Source organism: Carlito syrichta, unplaced genomic scaffold, assembly GCF_000164805.1.
Source record: "Carlito syrichta isolate Samal-C Ts95f unplaced genomic scaffold, Tarsius_syrichta-2.0.1 Scaffold305639, whole genome shotgun sequence".
Lineage (NCBI taxonomy): Eukaryota > Metazoa > Chordata > Mammalia > Primates > Tarsiidae > Carlito > Carlito syrichta.
In genome coordinates this window covers 853,167-874,983 of record NW_007249735.1, presented here as the reverse complement: position 1 = coordinate 874,983, position 21,817 = coordinate 853,167, and the positions used below count along the sequence as shown (strand labels likewise).

General features: G+C 36.1%; 1 protein-coding gene across 3 annotated transcripts in view; it reads right to left on the bottom strand.

The window, feature by feature from the left end:
- The window catches only part of FBXO25 (F-box protein 25), a 95,086-nt gene that overhangs the window by 20,112 nt on the left and 53,157 nt on the right, over window positions 1-21,817 (bottom strand). For all 3 annotated transcript variants that reach the window (XM_008061916.2, XM_021714384.1, XM_021714385.1), the window contains exons 5-6: window positions 1,736-1,829; window positions 363-547 (exon numbers count right to left, since the gene is read on the bottom strand). In XM_008061916.2, coding sequence (XP_008060107.1) covers window positions 363-547; window positions 1,736-1,829 — 279 coding nt within the window. The remainder of the gene's footprint in view (window positions 1-362; window positions 548-1,735; window positions 1,830-21,817) is intronic.

Below are 21,817 nucleotides of genomic sequence, written 5' to 3'. Positions count from 1 at the left end.
GAAGTAACAATTACATAAATGGAGAATTACTGGCAATACAATTTAGCTTTAATTTATTCAGTATTATCTTAGTAACTGAAATACTTAATTTCTCTTAAAGGTAAATTAATTTACCACCTAATCACCCACAGGATCAGCCCTGTTTAATGATTACCATATCTTCTGTCTTCCCAATAACTGTAAGTCATTAAGGAGTCTTTTTGGTTTTATTCTGTTTTAAAATGATTTAATTAATACTTGTGGAAGTGTTTAAAAAAAGCTTTTAAAATGCCGTAATAGTTTTTTACACATGCTTAAAAGAGATAATGAGTTTTATAATACAAAACCAGAGTGCAATAATTCTTATATCAAGATATTCATACCTTAGTCATCTGAAGATTCTGTAGCTGTTGTTGCCAGGTGAGAATAGTTTCTAATCGGCAAATCCAAATATTGATGTTTCCCACCAGCACAGATTTCCCTACTCCTCTAATAAGAATGCAGAGGGTGGAGCTTAGGTCTTGGAGAAGATCTTTGATTAGGCGAGGATTGTGGTGGTCATCAAGAACTGGAAAAAATAAAAACAAAGCTATGGACTGATACAGTTAACCACTATTTTTAAGAATGACTTAGTTTCACAACTCAAATGTCCATCCACAGATAAACAGATACACAACATGTGGTCTATACATACAACAGAATATTATTCAGCCTTAAAAAGGAAGGAAATTCTGACATGCTTCTACACGGATAAACTTTGAGGACATTATGCTAAGTGAAATAAGCTAGTCACAAAAGGATAAGTATTGTATAACTCCACTTATGAGGTACCTAGATTAGCCAAATTCAGAGAAAGAAAGTAGAATGGTGGTTACCAGGGGCTGGAGGAAGAGGAATGGGGAGTTAGTGCTTAATGGGGACAGAATTTCAGTTTGGGAAAAAGCTCTAGGGATGGATGTCCATGTATTTAATGCCACTGAACTGTCACTTAAGTGGTTAAAATTATAACTTTTTTGATATGTGCATTTTATCACAATAAAAAAGATTTAATTTCACTGCAAACCAAAATAGGCATAATTTTTGAGATATCATAAGTATAATGAGATTTTTTTTAAACTTAAATTTTTTTCTGAGTCACAATGATGGCATTAAAAAAAACTTGAAAATTTTATCTGATAGTAAATTTTCAGTTGGATTTACAATTTTGTCTTTAAAATGGTCAGTTTATACTTTGTTTTGTACTTATAAAGACAATATTTTAAAATGCTTATGCATATAAATTTCTATATTTCATAAGCTCATGGTATATAATTTAAAGTTCCATTTACATTGGCCATTAATTAACTTTTCCTTTACCATTTCCATTTTTTTGATGGAATAATTAATCAAGCAAATGCATTAAATTTTAAAAAGTATTGATTTATCTGATGCCTAAGTGAACAAGCTACATTCTTGCTAATTATGGAATCATACAGCTAAAATGAACTATGATTAACTAACCATGAAAAAGTAAAACATATTTTTAAAACTCAGGTTAGTTATTTTTCCTAATATAGCCCTTTGTATGCAAAATAACTTTTAAAAAAGTACACAGTAGTAATAGAACACTGGGACCTCTAGTCCCATCTGATGTTAGCATGTTATTTACATGATTGCTTTGGACAGCATACCTTCTGAGGAAAGATAAAAGAAAAATCCCATATCTGTATCAAATATCTAATTAAGATTCATATTAAAAGTATCAGCAATCACTTACCTTTCTGAACGATTTTATCCAAAATGTTGAAGTAATTCTTTTGTGCCACACCACTCAATGAAGTTAACTGGGATTTTGCAATTAGCTGCAATAGCTTAAAGGAAAGAGAGGGGGAAAGTTGAGCAATGTATACATCTACTTAATGTGGAAATACAAAACACAGTGGTAGATCACAAATACATGAAGACTGTATTAGTCTGAGTTTAGTTGTAGGAAACAGTCACTACCCACATTAACCACATTAAGGGAATTAAAATAAGGAAGTTGAGGCAACATCAGCTGCACTTTCCAATCTTGCATAGAATGTCTAATTAGCAGAAACTAATTTAATCCCAAAACCCTAGCTGCAAGAGAGTCTGTGAAATATTTTTAGCTTCTTAAACTCTATAGCACACCAGAAAGAAGCTATCTTGAAATTAAAAAAAAAAACAAAAACAAAACCCAAACTCCTTTTTATTTTTTTAATTTTAATTTTTTTTATTTTGAAGATGTGGGGTACAATTCAGGGTTAGGTATACAAATGTTCATTATGCAGGTACCCTTATCGACAGGGTGTGCTCCCCCCCACCTTCCCCAGGCAGATTCCCAGTACTGCCAATCCCACTTCCTCGCTCCCTTCCTAGCAGTTTCCGCCAATCCTTTTCTTATAATATTATGATAATTGTTCAAGGTCTGCTTATGAGTGAGAATATGTGATATTCAGTTCTTTATTTCTGTGAAAGACCACTTAATATTATAGACTCTAAGTCCATCCAGGTTGCTGTGAAGTTCATGGTTTTGTTCTTTATGTCTGTGTAATATTCCACTGTGTATATGTACCACATTTTTTTATCCAGTCCTCTTTTGATCGGCAGCACAGTTGGTTCCATGTTCTTGCTACTGTGAACAATGCTGAGACAAACATACATGTGCAAGTGTCTTTTTTATAGAGTGATTTGAATTCTTCTGGGTATATTGTGGGGTCATATGGAAGGTCGATTTTAAAATCTTTTAGTGATTTTACCACATTGGTTTCCACAGAGGCTGTACTAGTTTACATTCCCACCAACAGTGCAGAAGTGTTCTCCCTTTTTGCTGCTTCCTCTTCAGCATCTGTTGCTTTTTGAGTTATTGATGATAGCCATCCTGACTGGAGTTAGGTGGAATCTCAGTGTAGTTTTAATTTGCATTTCTTTGATGACTAGTGAGGCTGAGCATTTTTTTCATGTATCTGTTGGCTGCTCATATGTCTTCTTTTGAGAACTATCTATTCATATCTTTTGCCCACTTTGTAATGGGACTGTTTGTTTTTTTCTTTTTGGCACATTTGAGTTCCTTGTAGATCCTAGACGTTAGGTCTTCATCAGACATACAGTTAGCAAATATTTTTTCCCAGTCTGTGGGCAGTCTCCCTGCTCTTTTAATGGTTTCTTTGTCTTTGCAGAAGCTTGTCTGTTTGATGAGGTCCCACTTGTCTATCTTCTCTCTTGTGGCCTGGGTACTTGGGGTTTTGATCAGGAATTGGTTGCCAGTTCCAATTTCCATAAGAATGTCTCCTGCATTTTCTAAGGTTCTTATAGTTTGAGGTTTTACATTTAGGTCTTTGATCCATTTAGAGTTGATTTTTGTGTATGATGATAGGTAGGGATTTTGTTTTAATCTTCTGCATGTGATCAACCACCAAACTCCTTTTTAAATAGCAATCTGGTCACTGAATATACAAACAAATTGTTGAATATCTAGAAAATAACAGTAAAAAAAACCACTGTGACCGATCTTATGAGATAGAGAATGATGGATGAACAAGGCCCACTGCTGTATTGTCTGCTGTCCCTCTTAGGATGTTCACTCTTCCAGCTGAACTTCATTCAGCATCTTTTGGCAGTGAAAAGTGAGCTGCTTCTTTCCTTTAATGTTTTTTGTCCCATTTTATTTTTGTTTATATTTGTCCAGTATACCTTTCCTATTCTCTTACTTTAAATACCTTTGTAAATCACTGTTTTAGGTGTGCTTCTTAAATACAACTTGGCAGTTGAAGGGGACCAGCCCCTTGCCAGGTCTTGAGATCTCCTGAAGGAGAGACGGATAGGCGAAAGATGAAAATCATATACCGGACACCTGCTTCTTGAACAGATGACAATTTAATGTTAGTTAACACAGAGCTTTTATACCATTCGTAAAGGGGCAAGACAAAGAAAATTCCTTCACGTATATATGCTCTACAAGTTACCACCATCTAGTGGTCTTAGTAATAAACAAGCCAAGAACCTTGTAAACATTCAGACAATGAGTCTTATTCATAAGGCCAAAGATGATAGTTTTAGTCCAAAGTCCCGAATTACAGTCCTTGAACTGTCTCCAGAAAGTTTAGCAGTAGTCTTCCTTCTGGGGCTTTATGTCCTTCAGGGTTCTGTAGTCGCCTTTGTTGTCCAGGTGTCTTCGTTACTTTTCTCTTATCCTGCAGTACTTGTTTCTAAAGAAAACTCAAAAGAAGCTTTTAGTAATGTTTCCCAGGCCCCCAAGGTTGTTTTCTGTCTTTAGCTAAGTTGTCATAAAAGTGTCTGATTAGTATATTATGAATTCAGTGAAAAACCACTTTATAAATGTTAACTTAGAGTTTTAACTATTGAATTAAGGAAGAACCTTAAAGATAATCTTTATCCTAAGTCAGTGAAAACAGTGTTATAAATCACCTACATAACTCCTGGATAAGTGTTAGAACTTATAATGAGCTCATAATAAACTTACTATAAACTTGTGCTTCTAAAGAACCTTATGTCTAAACACTAAACTGCATAATCCTAAATCAAATAAGGAGTGAATATACTTATATCATTTTTTACTCAAGCAATATCTAGTAACTTATAACCAAGAAAAGAAAGCATTCTTGATGTGCTTCAGAGTTTAACCCTTGCATATGTTAGAAAAGGCCAAGCGGCATAGTGGGAAAATGAACCATGACATTTCCAGGTTAGCTGTGAGTACTTCGCATAAACATGCCATCTTCTTCTTTCACAACTGCACAGAATTTCTTCAGCTGTACAACAGCAAAGACGGAAGACAGAAGGGCCTCAGCTGCCCGGACTCGGTTTGCAGCCGGGGGTCCTCAGCGCACCTGGACTTTGTCAATCAGGCGGGCCTCCAAGGCTGGCTCCCAACAGGCAGTTAGTTTTAACTTTTTGATACAAACTGAAAATATTTTACTTAAAATTTTTTTTTCTTATTTTTAAAATCTTTTAACATTTATTGATATGTTTGGTCTTGATTTCATAACATGTATGTCTTTGTAGCTTTTAAAAAAGTTCTTTTCTCTCTCTCCCTCTCTCTCTTTCTGTATTTCTTATAAAATTTAGAAACATTTGCATTATTTTGCCCTAGATGTTACTTCTATAATTTTAAATCTAAATAATTCTCTTATCCTCCTGAATCCTTAGACAATACATCTTAGTCATGCTAGCTTCCTCTTCCAAGTTATGCTAAATCTGCCATTCATCTTGTTCCTCATTCCTTCCATTCCTCTCTTCTACTCAATTTTAGTGAGTAACATCTTAGCACCTCCCTTGCAATTACAGGTGAGACAGTCAACAAACTTCTACCATCTACCTTTTCTCCCTGCCCTTCAAGCCTTGCTAGTTGCACTACTTCATTGTCAGTTGCTACGGCATTCACTGTTGACAGCAGTGCTCCATCATTATCATCCATACCTGGTATTCTCATCTCAGGCTTTAATTAATGCGCTGGACAATCACTGACATCTAGTCCTGTGGACATTGTTTCTTCAAACAAAACTGCTCACGAGAACAATAAATATTCCCTGAGTTCTGACATGGCCAATATGGCTTATCTGAAGCCTTGATACAAAAGTTTGACTGGAGGATTCTGTAAGGATTACTCCACTATCTAAAGAATGTGGAGAAAGTTGAGGCCACCTAATTTTTTTCTTCCTTACAAGAGGCTATGTATTTGTTTGCCTAATGAAAGAATTCTTGCTTCATCTTCATACTTTAATAATTCCTGCAAGAAATAACCCATTCATGATGTTCTAGGTCACCCGTCCCTGGCATACAGTTTGCCCTTTCAAATGTAGGCTCAAGTCTATTTTTACCTCAGGAAGATTTTCTTGAATTATATCTTTAAATATTTGTTCCGGCTCACTGTTTTGTTTTATTCTTTGAAGATTCCAATTATAAATATGCTGAAACTACTCTCACTGTCCTCTACAGCCATAATTTTCTAATCTTTTTAAACACATGATTACTGTTTCATTTCCATTAATTTTCTCATTCCATTAAATTTCTCATTTCCATCACCCTTACTGTATTTTCCAAAGTGTCTATATTCTCTTGGGCTCTTTCAATTCTTTATTTGCTTCTGTTATGATTCTCTTGGTTGCTTCTATCCTTAGTTCTGCTGACTCTGTTTTGTCTATTCTGTCTCACTTGGTCATGCAGGTTGAGCATCTCTAATTTAAAAATCCAAAATGTGAAAGAGATTAAGAAGGCTGACTAGAAGAAATTAGAGTGTGTTTCTCCTGCATAGTAAACCACAATAGAGAGAGTTTTCCTCAGCACTCAGAGAGGTGTGGAATAGGCAGTATACCCCACAACCCATCAAAGAAGTAATAGCCACATAGGGAATACAACTAGAAATTAACTCCAAAAAGAACCCACAAAACCAAACAAAAACATGGAAGTTAAACAAATCTGCACTTGAATGACTCTTTGGTCAACAATGAAATCAAGATGGAAATTTAAAAATTTCTTGAAATGAATGACAACAATAAAACAAGTTATCAAAACCTCTGGGACAAGCCAAAGCTGTGCTCTGAGGAAAATTTATAGCACTTAAGGCCTATATTAATAAGACTGAAAGATTGCATATTGACAACCTAATGTCACTCCTGAAGGAACTAGAAAAACATGAACAAACCAAACTGAAACCTAGCATAAGAAAATAAATAACAAAGATCAGAGAAAAACCAATGAAACTGGAATAAAAAATATAAGCGGGGACTCCCCAAACTAGAATTTATTTATAAATTATTATGTATTTATTCTTACATGTTTAAACTTCAGTCACCTTCAAAGTACTCTCTGTTTGATGCAACACCTATCAAGATGCTTTTTCCACTGTTCAAAACAGTTTTTGAACTCATCAATGTTGATGCCTTTTAGTGCTTCTGCATTTTTTGTTTGTTTTGTTTGTTTTTGTTTTCACCACTTCCACATCAGCAAAATGTTTCCCTTTAAGGACTTTTTTCATCTGGGGAAACAAACAAACAAAAAGTTGCATGGGGCGAGATCAGATGAATAGGGAGGGTGGGGCATGAGGGGATCATGCCATTTTGGTCAAAAACTGCTGAACATACAGCACAGTGTGGGCAGGCGCACTCATAAATCACCCCTCATGAAATGGGCAAGCATATTGAAAGAATCTCAAAAAAAAAAAAAAATTAAGTGAAACCCAAAGCACCCTCTCACAACAATGCTAGCTGGTACGCTGATGCCAATGGGTTCCTAGAGCAGGGGAGGCCTGTACCACAAGCAGCCTGCTATCAAGATAATTGCTTTTTGTTGTTGTTCCCTCTTATACAAAGGATCACTGAAACAAAAAGTTGGTTCTTTAAAAACATAAACAAAATTAATACATCACAAACTATATTAATTAAGAAAAGAAGAAAGAAGATTCAAATGAGCTCATTTAGAAATGAAAATGGAGACATTACAACTGATACGATGGAAACACAAAAGCTCACATGTGATTATTATGAACACCTCTATGCACACAAATTAGACAATCTAGAGGAAATATATAAATTCTCAGAAACATACAACTCTCCAACCTTGAACTAGGAAGTACTAGAAACCCTGAGCAGGTCAATAGCAAGTAGTGAGACTGAAACAGCAACTAAAAGTCTCCCAACAAAAAAAGCCCAGGACTTGATGGACTCATGGCCAAATTCTACCAGACTTTCAACTAAGACTGGTACCAATTTTACTAAAGCTATTTCATAAGATTGAGAAAGAGGACATTCTACCTAATTAATTCTACAAAGTCAGTACCACCCTGATACCAAATCCAGGAAAAGACACAATGAAAAAAGAAAACTATAGACCAACATCTCTTATGAACATAGACACAAAAATTCTCACAAAATATTAGCAAACTGAATTCAACAGTACATAAAAAAAATCCACCATGATCAAGTGAATTTTATCCCAGGGATGCAAGGATGGTTCAACACAAACAAGTCAATAAACATGACCTGCCAGAGCAATCAATCAGGCAAGAGAAAGAAATAAGGGGTATCCAAATTGTAAAAGAAGAAATGAAATTTCTCTATATGTCAACGATATGGTTTTATACCTAGAAAATCTTAAAGATTCCTCTAAAAAACTCCTTAACTTGATAAATGAATCTAGTAAAGTTTTAAGATACAAAAATCAAAACACACTAATGAGTAGTACTGTTATACACCAACAGTGACCAAGCTGAGAATCAAATCAAGAACTCAATTCCACTTGCAATAGCAGCCAAAAAGTTAAAATATCTAGAAATATATTTAATCAAGGAGGTGAAAGATCTCTACAAGGAGATCTACAAAATACTGGTGAAAGAAATTATAGAGAACACAAACAAATGAAGAAACATCCCATGCTCATGAATTGAGAGGATCAACAATGTTAAAATAACCATATTATCCAAAGTGGTCTACAGATCAACATAATCCCTATCAAACTAGTAATATCATTTTTCACAGAATTAGAAAGAACAATCCTAAAATTTATATGGAATAAAAAAAGCCAGAATAGCCAAAGCAATCCGAGGCAAAAAGAACAAAGCTGAGGCATCACATTACTTGACTTTAAATTATACTACAAGGCTATAGTAACCAAAACAGCATGGTACTGGTACAAGAGCAGACATGTGAACCAATGGAACAGAACAGAGAATCCAGAAATAAGCCCATATACCTACAACCAATTGAACTTCAAAACACACACTAGGGAAAGGACACCCTGGTCAACAAATGGTGCTAGGAAAATTGGATAGCTATATGTAGAAAAATGAAACTTGATTCCCTACCTCTCACCATATGCAAAAATTCAAGATGAATTAAAGAGTTAAATTTCAGACCTGAAACCATAAAAATACTGGAAGAAACCTAGGAAAAACTCTTATGGACATTGGTCTAGGCAGAGACTTTGCTAAAACCCCAAAAGCAAATGCAACAAAAATAAAATAAAAAGTAGGACTAAATTAAACTAAAAGACTTTTACACAGCAAATAATAATAATCAACAGAGCAAATAGGCAACCTACAGAATGGAAGAAGATATTTGCAAATTATGCATTTGACAAAGAACTAATATCCAGAAGCTACAAAGAACACAAACAAATCAGCCAGCAAAAAGCAAATGGACTCATTAAAAAGTAGGCAAATGACAGGAACAGATATCTCTCAAAAGAAGACATACAAATGGCCAATAAATATATGAAAAAATGCCTATTGGCACTCATCATCAGGGAAATGTAAATTAAAACCACAATGCAATACCACCTCATACCAGTCAGAATGGCCACTACAAAAAAATCAAAAAATAAATCTCAAAGATAAACAATAATCTTAAAGATTTCTCCAAAAAACTCCTGAACTTGATAAATGAATTTAATAAAGTTTCATGAATTTAGTGTAGTTCTCCTTGTATGGATCTTTCACCTCCTTGGTTACATATATGTCTAGGTATTTTAACTTTTTGGTTTCTATTGTAAATGGAATTGAGCTCTTGATTCGATTCTCAACCTGATCACTGTTGGTGTATAACCGTGCTACTGATTAGTGTGTTTTAATTTTATATCCTGAAACTTTACTAAATCTAAAAAATAGATTTTTACTAAATCTTAAAAATAGATGCCAGTGAAAAGGGAATACTTATACATTGTTGATGGGAGTGTAAACTAGTACAACTTCTATGGAAATCTGATGGAGATAGCTCAAAGGATGAAAAGTAGATCTACCACTTGATCCAACAATCCCATTACTAGGTTATCTACCCAAAGGAACAGAGATCATTATATCAAAAAGACACCTGTACCCATATGTTCATTGCAGCACAATCCACAATTGCAATGATGTGGAATCAACCTAAATGCTCATCACCTGACCAGTAGATAATGAAAATATAGTATATATACACTATGGAATATTATTCAGCTGTCAAAAAGAACGAAGTAGTATCTTTTTCAACAACTTGGATAGGCTTGGACAACATCATCTTAAGTAAATTAACACAGAAATAGAAAACTAAACACTGTATGCTCTCCCTTATAAGTGAGAGCTAAACTAAGAATCTGCATAGGCATAGAGAATGACATAGTGGACATTGGAGACTCAAGAGGGGGAAGTGGAAAAGGGGTGGAGGGTTGAAAAATCACCTATCATGTACAATAGGCACAGGCAGGAGTGGTGGGTACACTTAAAGCCCAGACTTCCTTACCACTATACAATGCCATTATGTATCCAAAAACTATTTGTACCCCCTAAAGTTATTGAAATAAATAAAACAAAAATTCCCACAAAATCAAATATTACTCCAAATCCAAAACTTTCTGAGCACTGATATGAAGTCATAAGTAGAAGATTCCTCACCTGCCCTTGTGTAATGGGTTGCACAAAATTGTTAAAAAATATATTGTATACAATTACCTTCAGGCCATGTCTATAAGATGTATATGAAACATACATGAATTTCATGTTTAGACTTGGGTCTCGCTTCCAGAGTATCTCATTATGTATATGTAGATATTCCATAATCTGAAAAAGCCCCTAATCTGAAACACTTCTAGTTCCAAGCATTTTGGATGTCAGCCTACATTAACATCTCATTTCTGATTTGTAGTATTTCTGTACCAGGCTCTTTCTTCACAGAGATGCCTTTTGAGTTTCCTGTTTTTGTTTTTCTCAAGATAAACTGTCTGGTCATGACTCCATCCTGCTTCATGGACACACATCCTATATTTTCCTTAGAGAGCATCCATGTTGTGACGATCACCTTCTCTAATATGAATTTCTGAACTTCCTAGAGCATCTGCTTTGCAGAGCCTCCTCGGGTAGGGGCAAGGCAGCCTCCAGGCTTCCCACCTTGGGTGATCTCTCCAGCTTTTGCTTGACGTGTGTGAATTCTGGGGGCCCCACTGTCCACCTCTCTGAGTAAAAGTGGGTTGAGACCCAAACCCTTTACTGCCAGCACACCTCCCTGGAATTTCAGCATTCTGCAAGTCACAGCTGAACATCTACATTCTGCCTCTCACTCCATAGGGCATGTGTTTCTAGACCTGCCCTTGACTAGTGTTTTGATATTATTTATGACCAATTAGCTGCTTGGTAAACTTTATGTATAGTTTAGCGTCTATGCATTGCATCTGCTTCTTATCTCTCTGAAAATGGAATTTTTCATCCCCTCCTTCCAATTCTCCTTTCAGCCTTTCCCGATTTTCAAAATGAGAAAAGAAAATATTAACTCACATACTTAGCCACAAATAATACACATAAACAATCACTGTATAATCTTTGGAAAAAAAACCATTCTGTAATGTCTAATGTATTTATATATAAAGTATTCTATACTAAAATACACTGGAGTTCAGAAAACTGGCCAGAGATTAGATCAGGTTATACCAAACAAAGATGAGAAGCCTACTGCTAAAATTTCAGTCCTGTTTCTTTATCTTGTCAAATTAGCTGAATATTGTTAATAAATTTCTTTCTTGTTTTAATGTTGAATAGCATCCCTTCTCTGTCTCAATTTAGAATCAATGTAGAGACAAAGGATCCAGGCCAATGAAGTTATCAGCTTTATCACTGATAAAAGCTAGGTTGTCAGATGTGATTACATATGCACAACAATGAACTGTCTAATCTACAAGATACAGCCAGCCACAAGCATAATTTAATAACAAAACCTTCCCAGATAGGCTTCTTGCCCTGTAACACTGGGTTTATGAAAGAAACATTCCAGAATATTTTTTAGTCCTCAAAGAAAAAAGGAAAAAGATAAGAGATGCACATGCCCTATTTCTCACCAAGGAGAGAAGTAGAGACAGAGAAAGTTTGGGATTCCAAAGGATCCCAAAGTTTCATCCAGGGGCCTCTAGGAGAGGTCTGAGAGCAAACTTTTTTCTACAGTATCATTAACATATCATTTTCTTTTTCCATCCTCACACTTATAAGTGTGCAATGAAGTGTTCCAGAGGCATGTGAGGTGTGCCGTCACAACAGACTGAACTTGAGGTGGTGGGTGGAAGAGGATCCTCCATCACATCAGATGCTAGGAGGATGTGCAAAGGTGTAAGGCATGCCATTTCTTACTTTTAAATAGATGGAGAAATATTTTTAAAAATTATTTAATTTCTAATATGATAAACATGAACAGATATAACTCACATGACCTAAATCTTCTTGAGGTCATCAGTAATTTTATTATTTTTATTTTTTTCAGCATCACCCATTCACAATCTTTTATTTTTTCATTTGTGAAACTACTTTTATCATGTAAAAGTTTATATAAAAAGAACTTTTATCATGTAAAAGTTTATATAAAAAGATGTAAAATATATTTAAGCACTGGCTATGTGATTTCCATATATTCTATTTGTTTATTTGCCTAATTATTTTCTTTTAAAAAATTTTTATAAAGATGTGGGGTACAATTCAGGGTTAGGTATACAAACGTTGATTACGCAGTTACCCTTGTTATGAGGTATGCTCCTTCCTCCCATAGCAGTTTCCCTTAACTGTCAATACCACCCCCGTCCCCTGACAGTTTTCCATTACTGTCAACCCCTTTCTTATAGTATTACAATTTTTCAAGGTCCAGTTATGATTGAGAACATATGGTGCTCTGTTCTATGTTTCTGTGGTAGATCACTGAGTATGATCGACTCTAAATCCATCCAAGTTGCTGCAAAGTCCATATGTTTGTCCTTCTTTATGGTTGTGTAATATTCCACTGTGTATATGTACCATATTTTTTAATCCAGTTCAGCTTCGATGGGTAGCATGGTTGGTTCCACGTTTTTACTGTTGTGAATATAGCTACAACAAACATACGTGTGCAGGGTTCTTTTTTGTAGAATGATTTGAGTTCCTCTGGGTAATTTTAAAAAGGACTCCCTAACATTATGTTTGGGTTTGATAACTGCTGTTCTAATAAGGGAGAAAAATATCACAATCAGAGAGTAAGCGTTCCTTGAGAGATAAGTCTTCCCAGCTACTTCTCCTTACATCATTAACATAAACTACAATTTCTAAAATATCATGCTTTTAAAAATCCTTTAACAATGATTTTGATGTCATCAGCAGAAGTCATGGAATTAGCTGTCTGTTTAGACAATCTACCTGCAGAGGATGAAAGAATGGTCACTCCTGGCCATTCGTGTAAGCCCAGAGGGACCATGTTCATAGTCGACAAGGTGAAATTTTAGGTTAAAATGGTTATTAAGATAAAAGGGCAAAATACACAATTTACAAAGAAAATTTACACAGTCATAAGCCTCTAATTAGTTATAGGATCTGTTGGGAGTTTAAACTTTATTAAAAACACAAATATTGTGAGAACTAAATAATATAGTCATGCATCACGTAACAATGAGAATACATTCTGAGAAAAGAGTCACTGGGTGATTGCATCATTGTGTGAGCATCATGGGATGTGTTTATACCAACCTAGATGGTATATCCTACTACACACCTAGGCTGCATGGTACAGCCTATGGCTCCTAGGCTACAAATCCTCATAGCATGTAACTATACTGAATACTGTAGGCAATTGTAATACAATGGCAAGCATTTTACATTTAATCATATCTAAACATAGAAAAGGTACAGTAAAAATACTTACTATAATCTTATGAGTCTACTATTGTACATACAAACTGTCACTGACCAAAACATTATTATGTGGCACATAATTATATATTTCTTCCAATTTGACAATTCTAGGCTGAGCACAATGGCTCACACCTATAAAATCTCACACTGTGGGAGGCCAAGGTAGGAGGATTGCTTGAGCCCGGGAGTTCAGGAGTGTGGATCTGGGAGCAAATCCACACTCTTAAGCAACATAGCAAGATCTCATCTCTACAAAAAATCAAAAAATTATCTGGGAATGGTGGCACATGCCTGTAGTCCTAGCTGTTCAGGAGGCCACTGCACTCCAGTCTGGTTAAGAGAGTGAGATTCACACTCAAAAAAAAAAAAAAAAGACAATTCTAAACAAGAATGTGGAAGAATTAAGTAATATAACCACCAAAACTTGTTTTTTAGAGAAACAGAAAAGGTACATCCTTTGAATTAAAAATCTGCATTTTCTCACATCAATAAAATATTTATAAAAAATCAATGATAAAGATGGCTACAAAGAAAAACTTAATCATCTCAAAGATGAGATCTCATAGACCAAACTCTCTGATAATAATATAATAAAACTAAAATTCAATAATGTTAAATAAAATCACAGCTATTTGAAATTCAAGGTACACTCCCAAATACCTTTGGGTCTGGGAGCAAATCCATACTCTTAAGTGCATATGTTTATGAAGAATCTCATGAGTGAGAGAGGTAGAGACAGAGAAACAACACTGCCTGCTAGTTTTATAAAAATTAGCCCTATTACAGAATATGTAAAGTATTTTCTTCACCAGGCAGAGCAAATCAACTTTGTTCAATCTTCACTTTTGGTTTCATTTAGATTTATAATTAATAGTAAGCATTTACTGAGGGATTAGGATAAAAGCATTATTTGAAGTGCCTGATGTCCATTTAATGCCCATAATGTCCTATGTGGTAGGTATTATTATTGTCCCTGCCCTACAGATGAGAAAACTAAGGCACAGGGATGAGGAAAGTGGCTCCAAGAGAGAAGAAGAAAGGGGCTAGGCATGGAACAGGGCAATCTCCATAGTTTACACCGCACCTTACTGATCAGCTGCCTTCCATGAGTGTGTGGGAACGGAACTCTAATTACCTTATTTTAAAAGGTTTTCTCAAGTGTATTGTCTTTAACAAAAAAGAGATAACCCAGTAAGCCAAAGCAGAAACACGGTGGACTTTGTGGCTTCTGTCAGTTTTCTGTGGGGAGCTTCAGTAGCTTTCCTCTGATCCTTCAAAAGTCTGGGGGCTCCCCGCCCACCCTGCCCTGGGGTAAACGAGCACACTATGGCCTAATGCAGGCTGGATTAAAATGAGTCCTCTACTTCAGGCTTTGGACCTCACACCCTTCATACACCTCACAAGTTGCTCTGGTTATAAGAGGAGATCCTACGTTTTTGGTTGTTCTTTTTCTCTACCATCCTTGGGAATCTTTCTCACTGACTGACAGCACTGACAGAAAGACTACTATTTTTCTGAAACTAAACTGTTATACAACTCATAAATTTATTTTTGATAAAAGTGTTCTTAGTTGCTGTATTTAGTCATACTGTATAACTTATCTTGATAAAATATATCGAGAATTAAAGAAAATAAAGATGATAGTGGTAACTTGCAGATTGTATTAATAATGGCATTTCAAACTTCTAATAGAATTTGAATATCCACCATAATCAGAATTCTATGTTTAATCTTTCTATGTTCTAGACTTATTATATATAGCTTATTTGGATAAAGTGCAGCTAGAAGGTCTTAATAAAAGCACATCTGAGTTGTCAGGACAGCTATATTTTTGATATTTGTCCTTGCTTCCATTGTGACCTTAGGCCAGTCTCTCTAGACCTTTCTTTCTCATCTTTAAAGCTTGAGTCATCAATGATGCTGCATGCAGCTGCCACCCCTCTGACTAAATACTCCTAAAAGATAATTGAGATAGTAGTTAGTACAGTCTCTTCCCAGAACTTTATATGATTTAATCTAACCCTCACCACGGTCCTCTGAGGTAGACACTAAAATCCATCAGACACAGAATTCCAACACTGACCATGTGACTGTAGAGTCATCCTCCCTCCCTGCAGCTGCCTCGCCCATGGCACAGATGCCTGGGAGGGCCCAGAGTCATCCATGGCATCTAGCCCTTCCTCCCTGTGTACTGCTGTGAGGCTACTGCTATTAAGTTGTTGCTATTGCGTAGTCCTTAGTAGAAACTATGAAAACATTGAAAAAGTTTTAATATAGCCATATAGTCTAGCCTGAAACATCCTTAACTACTTAATAGATCCCTGAGATACCCGGGAAGCAGGAGGAATCCCCAAAAGCACTTGGGCTAAACAGACCAGGCCTAGGGAGTCCTGGAGGAGTACAGCAATGCCAGGTTCATAAAAGTTTAAATAAAAACAGGAGTAAACAACTCTTCACCTCCAACGGGAACAAAGAAAAATATAAAAGTAAATGATCTCAAGAAATATGTAGATACTAAACTGAAAATACACTATCCCTGAAAGTATTTGACAATGGAGGTACCATCTCATTGATCTGACCCAGGCAGATAATGAAGTACTTCAGATAAATTATTTTTCCAAATAACTAAAATTAGATATATAAACTTTACAATTCTAAAAGCTTTTCCCTCCCTCAGATGTGCCTACTTTAGAAAACAGCATATTTAACACCATTATACATTTCAATTGTCATACTTTGCTACTTCCAGGAACTTTCTACAATATGCACACTGCTTTTTCATATACCATTACCAAATGTGGGGCTGCTCTTGCTGCTGCCTTCCTGGGTCTCCCTAAGAGCCACCCTAGCATTAGAAGTTTATCTCTCAGCTACCAAAGGGCTGGGCCAAGCAGTTGTGTCAAGGTTACAGAGGGTCTAGGACTTTGAGGAAAGATAATACACATGTATATAAAAATGCAGTCAAATTAACCTATAGGCTTAGGACATGATTCCACTTTCTTCCCACAGAAGCAATGGTCTTCATTCCAGGCAATGGGCTCCATTTCTGTGTTTACAACCAGCCTAGGTATGCCAGGAGCCTCCAGACTCATAGACATGGACTTTCCTTACTGCAGTTGGGACATATTCACTCCACTTGGACTAATGGGAGTAACGACCAAGCCCCTGCTCCCCTGGGCTCACATTGGGACAGGGACTCAGATAAATTGCTCTTTAAACATCACACACCTGGCTGCTAGTTGGCACACCCAAGGGACATGTTGCTTATGTGAACTGGGCAGGGAGGCTGATTTCCCCACCAGGTAGCTGTGACTGATGCTACCACAACTCTGTGATCAAGTTGGTTTCACTGACAAACAGGACAAAATTTCATGGTGGGATTGTGAATAAAACTGGGTTTCAAAGTTTCCTGTAAGTGTTAGTTTGGAAAAACAGGGAATGCTAATCTGCACACAGGTAAGGCACACTCTGCATACTTCAGCACTGATGGCACAGACATGTCCCTTTCCACCCCCAAAAGATTCTCTGCTCCTGGATGATGAATAAAAATGCAACCGTGTCATCTGTCTCCAAACAGGGCACCTAGCTAACAGTCAACTTCGAAGTCTTTGAATCCTAACCCAGTTGCTCCGAATCTATTTGGAGGTAAAATAACTATATACAGGGTAATTCTTTAAAGTATTCGGTTAATTTTCTTAATCAAAATTTTCAAACGTTCACCAAACTTAACTCTTTATCTCAATGAAAGCAGGACAATAAAGTTGATCAAAACTACATTTAATTCACTTACAGATTACTTATAGTGGGATAAACAAGACTTGAGCAGAATTACAGATGAGAAGATAAGAGCTGCTCATTCACCAGGGTTAGATCAAACTGTATTTAGACTAGTCTTTTTTTTTCAACAAGAAAGTTTGTCAGGGCACATTATAAAATAATAATTGTAAATAGTCAGTGAGAGAAAAATTACTAATGGAAAAGAGTTCTATTTTTATTGATTTTCTGGAAGTAAATTTGATAGTTCTATAAAATATGCAAAGGGTTCTTTAGTAACTGACCAGTACTATTTCCACAATCTGTTAAAACAATAAGAAGTTGTTGTTGAATTAGAGATAGGTTTTAATAGCAGTAAAAATGATGACATCACTCACAATCAATTAGTCTACAATAAAATACACAACATTATAGTTACAAAAATATTCTGAACACTGGTAAGTTCTGTGGCACTCTAGTGATGAAAAGCAGCTCTTTTACAAGTGTGCAAAGTTCAACAATGTAGGCTGTGTGTGTGTTTACGTAGGTGTTAGTCCATAGCAAGAAAAAGTATATGGATTTATATTTCCCAACTGCACTGCCATGAGCAGATGGACCAAAATGCCAACGTGTACATAATTTAAGAACTTACTAGTTTCACAAGGAGAGTGATAAGGCTTTCACTAATTATACTAGAGTCTCAGCAAGAGTAATTCATTACCCTATATTTCCCAACTTTATTACAACTCTCACTAGCACTATCAGACACAAGGGACTGAACAGTTCAACACTGATTCTAAGGTAGGTTCAGGTATTTTGAAGAACACAGCATTTTAAATTAATTTTCTATTCTCCTTTAAAAAGTTGAGCTGAATGCAGCTTAGAAAAACATTGTTATTCCTCAAAATCTGACTGAAATTTTGAAAAATTGTGAAAGTACATGAGATGACAGTTTCAAACATTTTTAAACAGACAATACCAAAATTGGTTTAACATTTTATATACTGTATTATGGAAAAGACAATTTAATTTGGATTTCTGTTTTCAGAAGATATCACATTTTCAGTCATGCCAAGGTATATCAGAATAAAAAATAAACTTCTATTCCAAATCACTTATTTTTATTTTAACAACTGAAACAATCTATAATTGAAGACTAAACTCCATTATTAATTGTTATGCAAAGATTATATAGTAATTATTGATTAGTCTCAGTTTAAAATTGTTAAGTGTATAGAATGAGACAAGGATGCCCACTTTCACCCCTCTTATTTAACATAGTACTAGAAGTCCTAGCCAGAGCAATCAGACAGAAGAAAAAAATGGGGGTATACAAATAGGAAACGAGAAAGTTAAATTATCCCTCTCCTCAGATGATATGATTCTATACCCTTGACAGTCTGTCAAAAACCTCCTTATACTGATAAACCACTTTGGTAAAGTCTCGGGATACAAAATCAACGCACAAAAAACAGTCGCATTTCTATACACCAACAATAAGCAGGCTGAGAAATAAAAAAACACAATCCTAGTCACAATAGGCACATAAAAAATAAAATACCTCAGTATCTAACCAAAGAGGTGACAGACTTTTACAACAAGAACTACAAAACACTGCTCAAAGAAATCAAGAATGACACAAATAAATGAAAGAACATACTATTCTCATGGACTGGAAGAATCAATATTGTCAAGAAGTCTATCCTACTCAAGGAAATCTACAGATTCAAAAGAATGCTTATTAAACTACCAGCATCATTTTTCATAGACCTATAAAAGACAATACAGAAATCTATATGGAAGCAAAAAAGAGCCCAAATAGCTAAAGCATTCCTTAGTTAAAAGAACAAGGCTAGAGGCATTAAATTTTAGATCTCACATTTTACTAGAAGGCAACAATAACCGAGACAGCATGGCACTGGCACAAAAATAGACACAAAGACCAGTAGAACAGGCGACAGAAGATACAGAAATAAAACCACAGACCTTCAACTAAGTCATCTTTGACAAAGTCAACAAAAACAAACATTGGGGGAAAGATACCATATTTAGCAATTGTGCTAGGAAAACTGGCTAACCACATGCAGAAGAATGAAACTGGGCCCCTACCTAACACCATATACAAAAATTAACTAGAAATGGATCAAGGACTTAAATGTGAAACCCCAAACTATAAGAGCAGAAGAAAGCTTGAGGAATACCCTCCTGGACACTGGAGTAGGCAATGAGTTCATAGCCAAGTCCCCAAAAGCAAATAAAGCAAAAGCTAAGATTGATAGGTGGGAGCCTATCAAGCTAAAAAGTTTTTGTATAGCAAAAGAAACCACCAAGACAGTAAAGAGACAACCCACAGAATGGGAAAAAATATTTGCAAGCTATATATCTGACACAAGCCTAACATTCAGGATCTACAAGGAACGCAAGCGAGTCAGCAGGACAAAGACAAATAACTGCTTAAAAAGTGGGCAAAGGACATGAACAGACACTTCTCAAAAGGAAGAAATTAAAGCAGCCAACAAACATGAAAAACTACTCAGCTTCACTAATTAACAGAGAAATGCAAATCAAAACTACAATGAGAGACCATCTCACACTGGTCAGGATGGCTATCATTAAAAAGTCCAAAAACAACAGGTGTTGGCGAGGTAGAGAAAAGGGAACACTTCTACACTGTTGGTGGGAATGTAAGCTAGTTCAGCCTTTATGGAAAGCAGTGTGGCATTTTCTCAAAGAACTAAAAAGCGAGCTACTATATGATCCAGCAATCCCACTTCTGGGAATACACCCAGAAGAACATAAATTGTTCTACCAAAAAGACACCTGCACACATATGTTCACTGCAGTACTATTCACAATAGCAAATACACAGAACCAACCCAGATATCCATTGAAAGTGGACTGAATAAAGAAAAAATGTGGAAAGTATACATGATGGAATACTACATAGTCATAAAGAAGAACAAAATTATGTCCTTTGCAGCAATATGGGTGCAGCTAGAGACCATCATTCTAAGTTAACTATCACAGAAACAAAAAAACTGAATGCTGTATATTCTCATTCATGAGCAGACCCTAAACACTGAGTCACATGAGCACAAAGACAGGAACAACTGACACAGGGCACTACTAGTGGGAGGAGGGAAGGAGTATAGGGGCACAAAACCACCCATTGAGCACCATATCCACTACCGGGGGAGCAAGGATTCGGCTAGAAACCCAAACTTCACCTGCATGCAATTTACTTATGAAGTAAATTCTCACATATCCCCCACAACTCTAAAATAAAAACTTTTTAAAAATTGCTAAGTTTAGATGAACAAAAGAATTTTATATAAAATGTTAGTTGAAAAATGTATATAATTAAATTTTTTCCATAAAAATTCTTAAGAGCAGATATTACCAAATGATATTAGAAAGAAAAAGAAATCTTCTTACCAAGCACTTAAAAAATGCTTCTACATTTTTTGTTTATAGCTATTCTAGTAACACTAATGAGTGACATTATGGATAAGAGCATTAATTATGGGAAATCATGATATTTGGAAGAACTGCAAGAGAATCCTCTCAGTTTCTGAAGTAAGTAGTGCTATAACATTTAAAGCAGCAAAAAGTACCAAATATCCTGCTGGCAAAGTGAGCAAGGATTCAACTCACCTCAGCAAGTGTGTACCGAGCAATGCCTAAGTAAGAAAACATGAGTCTGTGCAACATGGTCTCTGGCCACAGGGGACTGTCATCACTGAGGAAGGCAGCACCCTTGAAGCATGTGAATGGTTTAAGGAGCAAGGAAAGTCCGTGTGTCCCTGGAGTAGATGGCAGCAAGCAGAGGAGTAAAAAGCAGAACACACAGAAAGAGGGCAAACAGAAGAGGGCACTAGGTATGAACAGAGGAGGGCAGGAATGAAGATGGGGACATTAGGATGAGGATACAGAGGAGCCCAGACCAAGGCAAAGTGCAGACTTTGCTATAATCACAAAGGCTGGTTCTTGATCATCTTTGTTTCCAGCAGAAGCAAATCAATTTTCAGAAGTAACTTTGCTAGACTTGTCAAGGATAGTGTGGAAGGCCAGGAGCAGTGGGAAGCGGGATGGGGGAAGAAGAAGGAGAGGAGGGAGAAGGTGGGATTCCCTTTGACTGATGAGCAAAGTGAGGCCTCTGCCTGGAAGGCAGCAATCAACAGACATGATGCACACATGCATGAAATCAGTCATGGGAGGGCTGGACGATGTAGCCCTCGTGTTTTCTAAACAGACCAGAGCACACATATGTGAGGCTATCTGTGGAAGGGCCGGACAACACAGCCCCTGTATTTCATAAACTCATTGATCCCATCTCTCTACCTCTGAGAGGTGGTTCAGAGAAACACTTCTCAAAGGGTTGCAAGGTAAGTTAGTTTGTATGTGGATGCACAACACATTTCAATTTTTATAGTTATGTGTACTGAAAATCAACCAGCACAG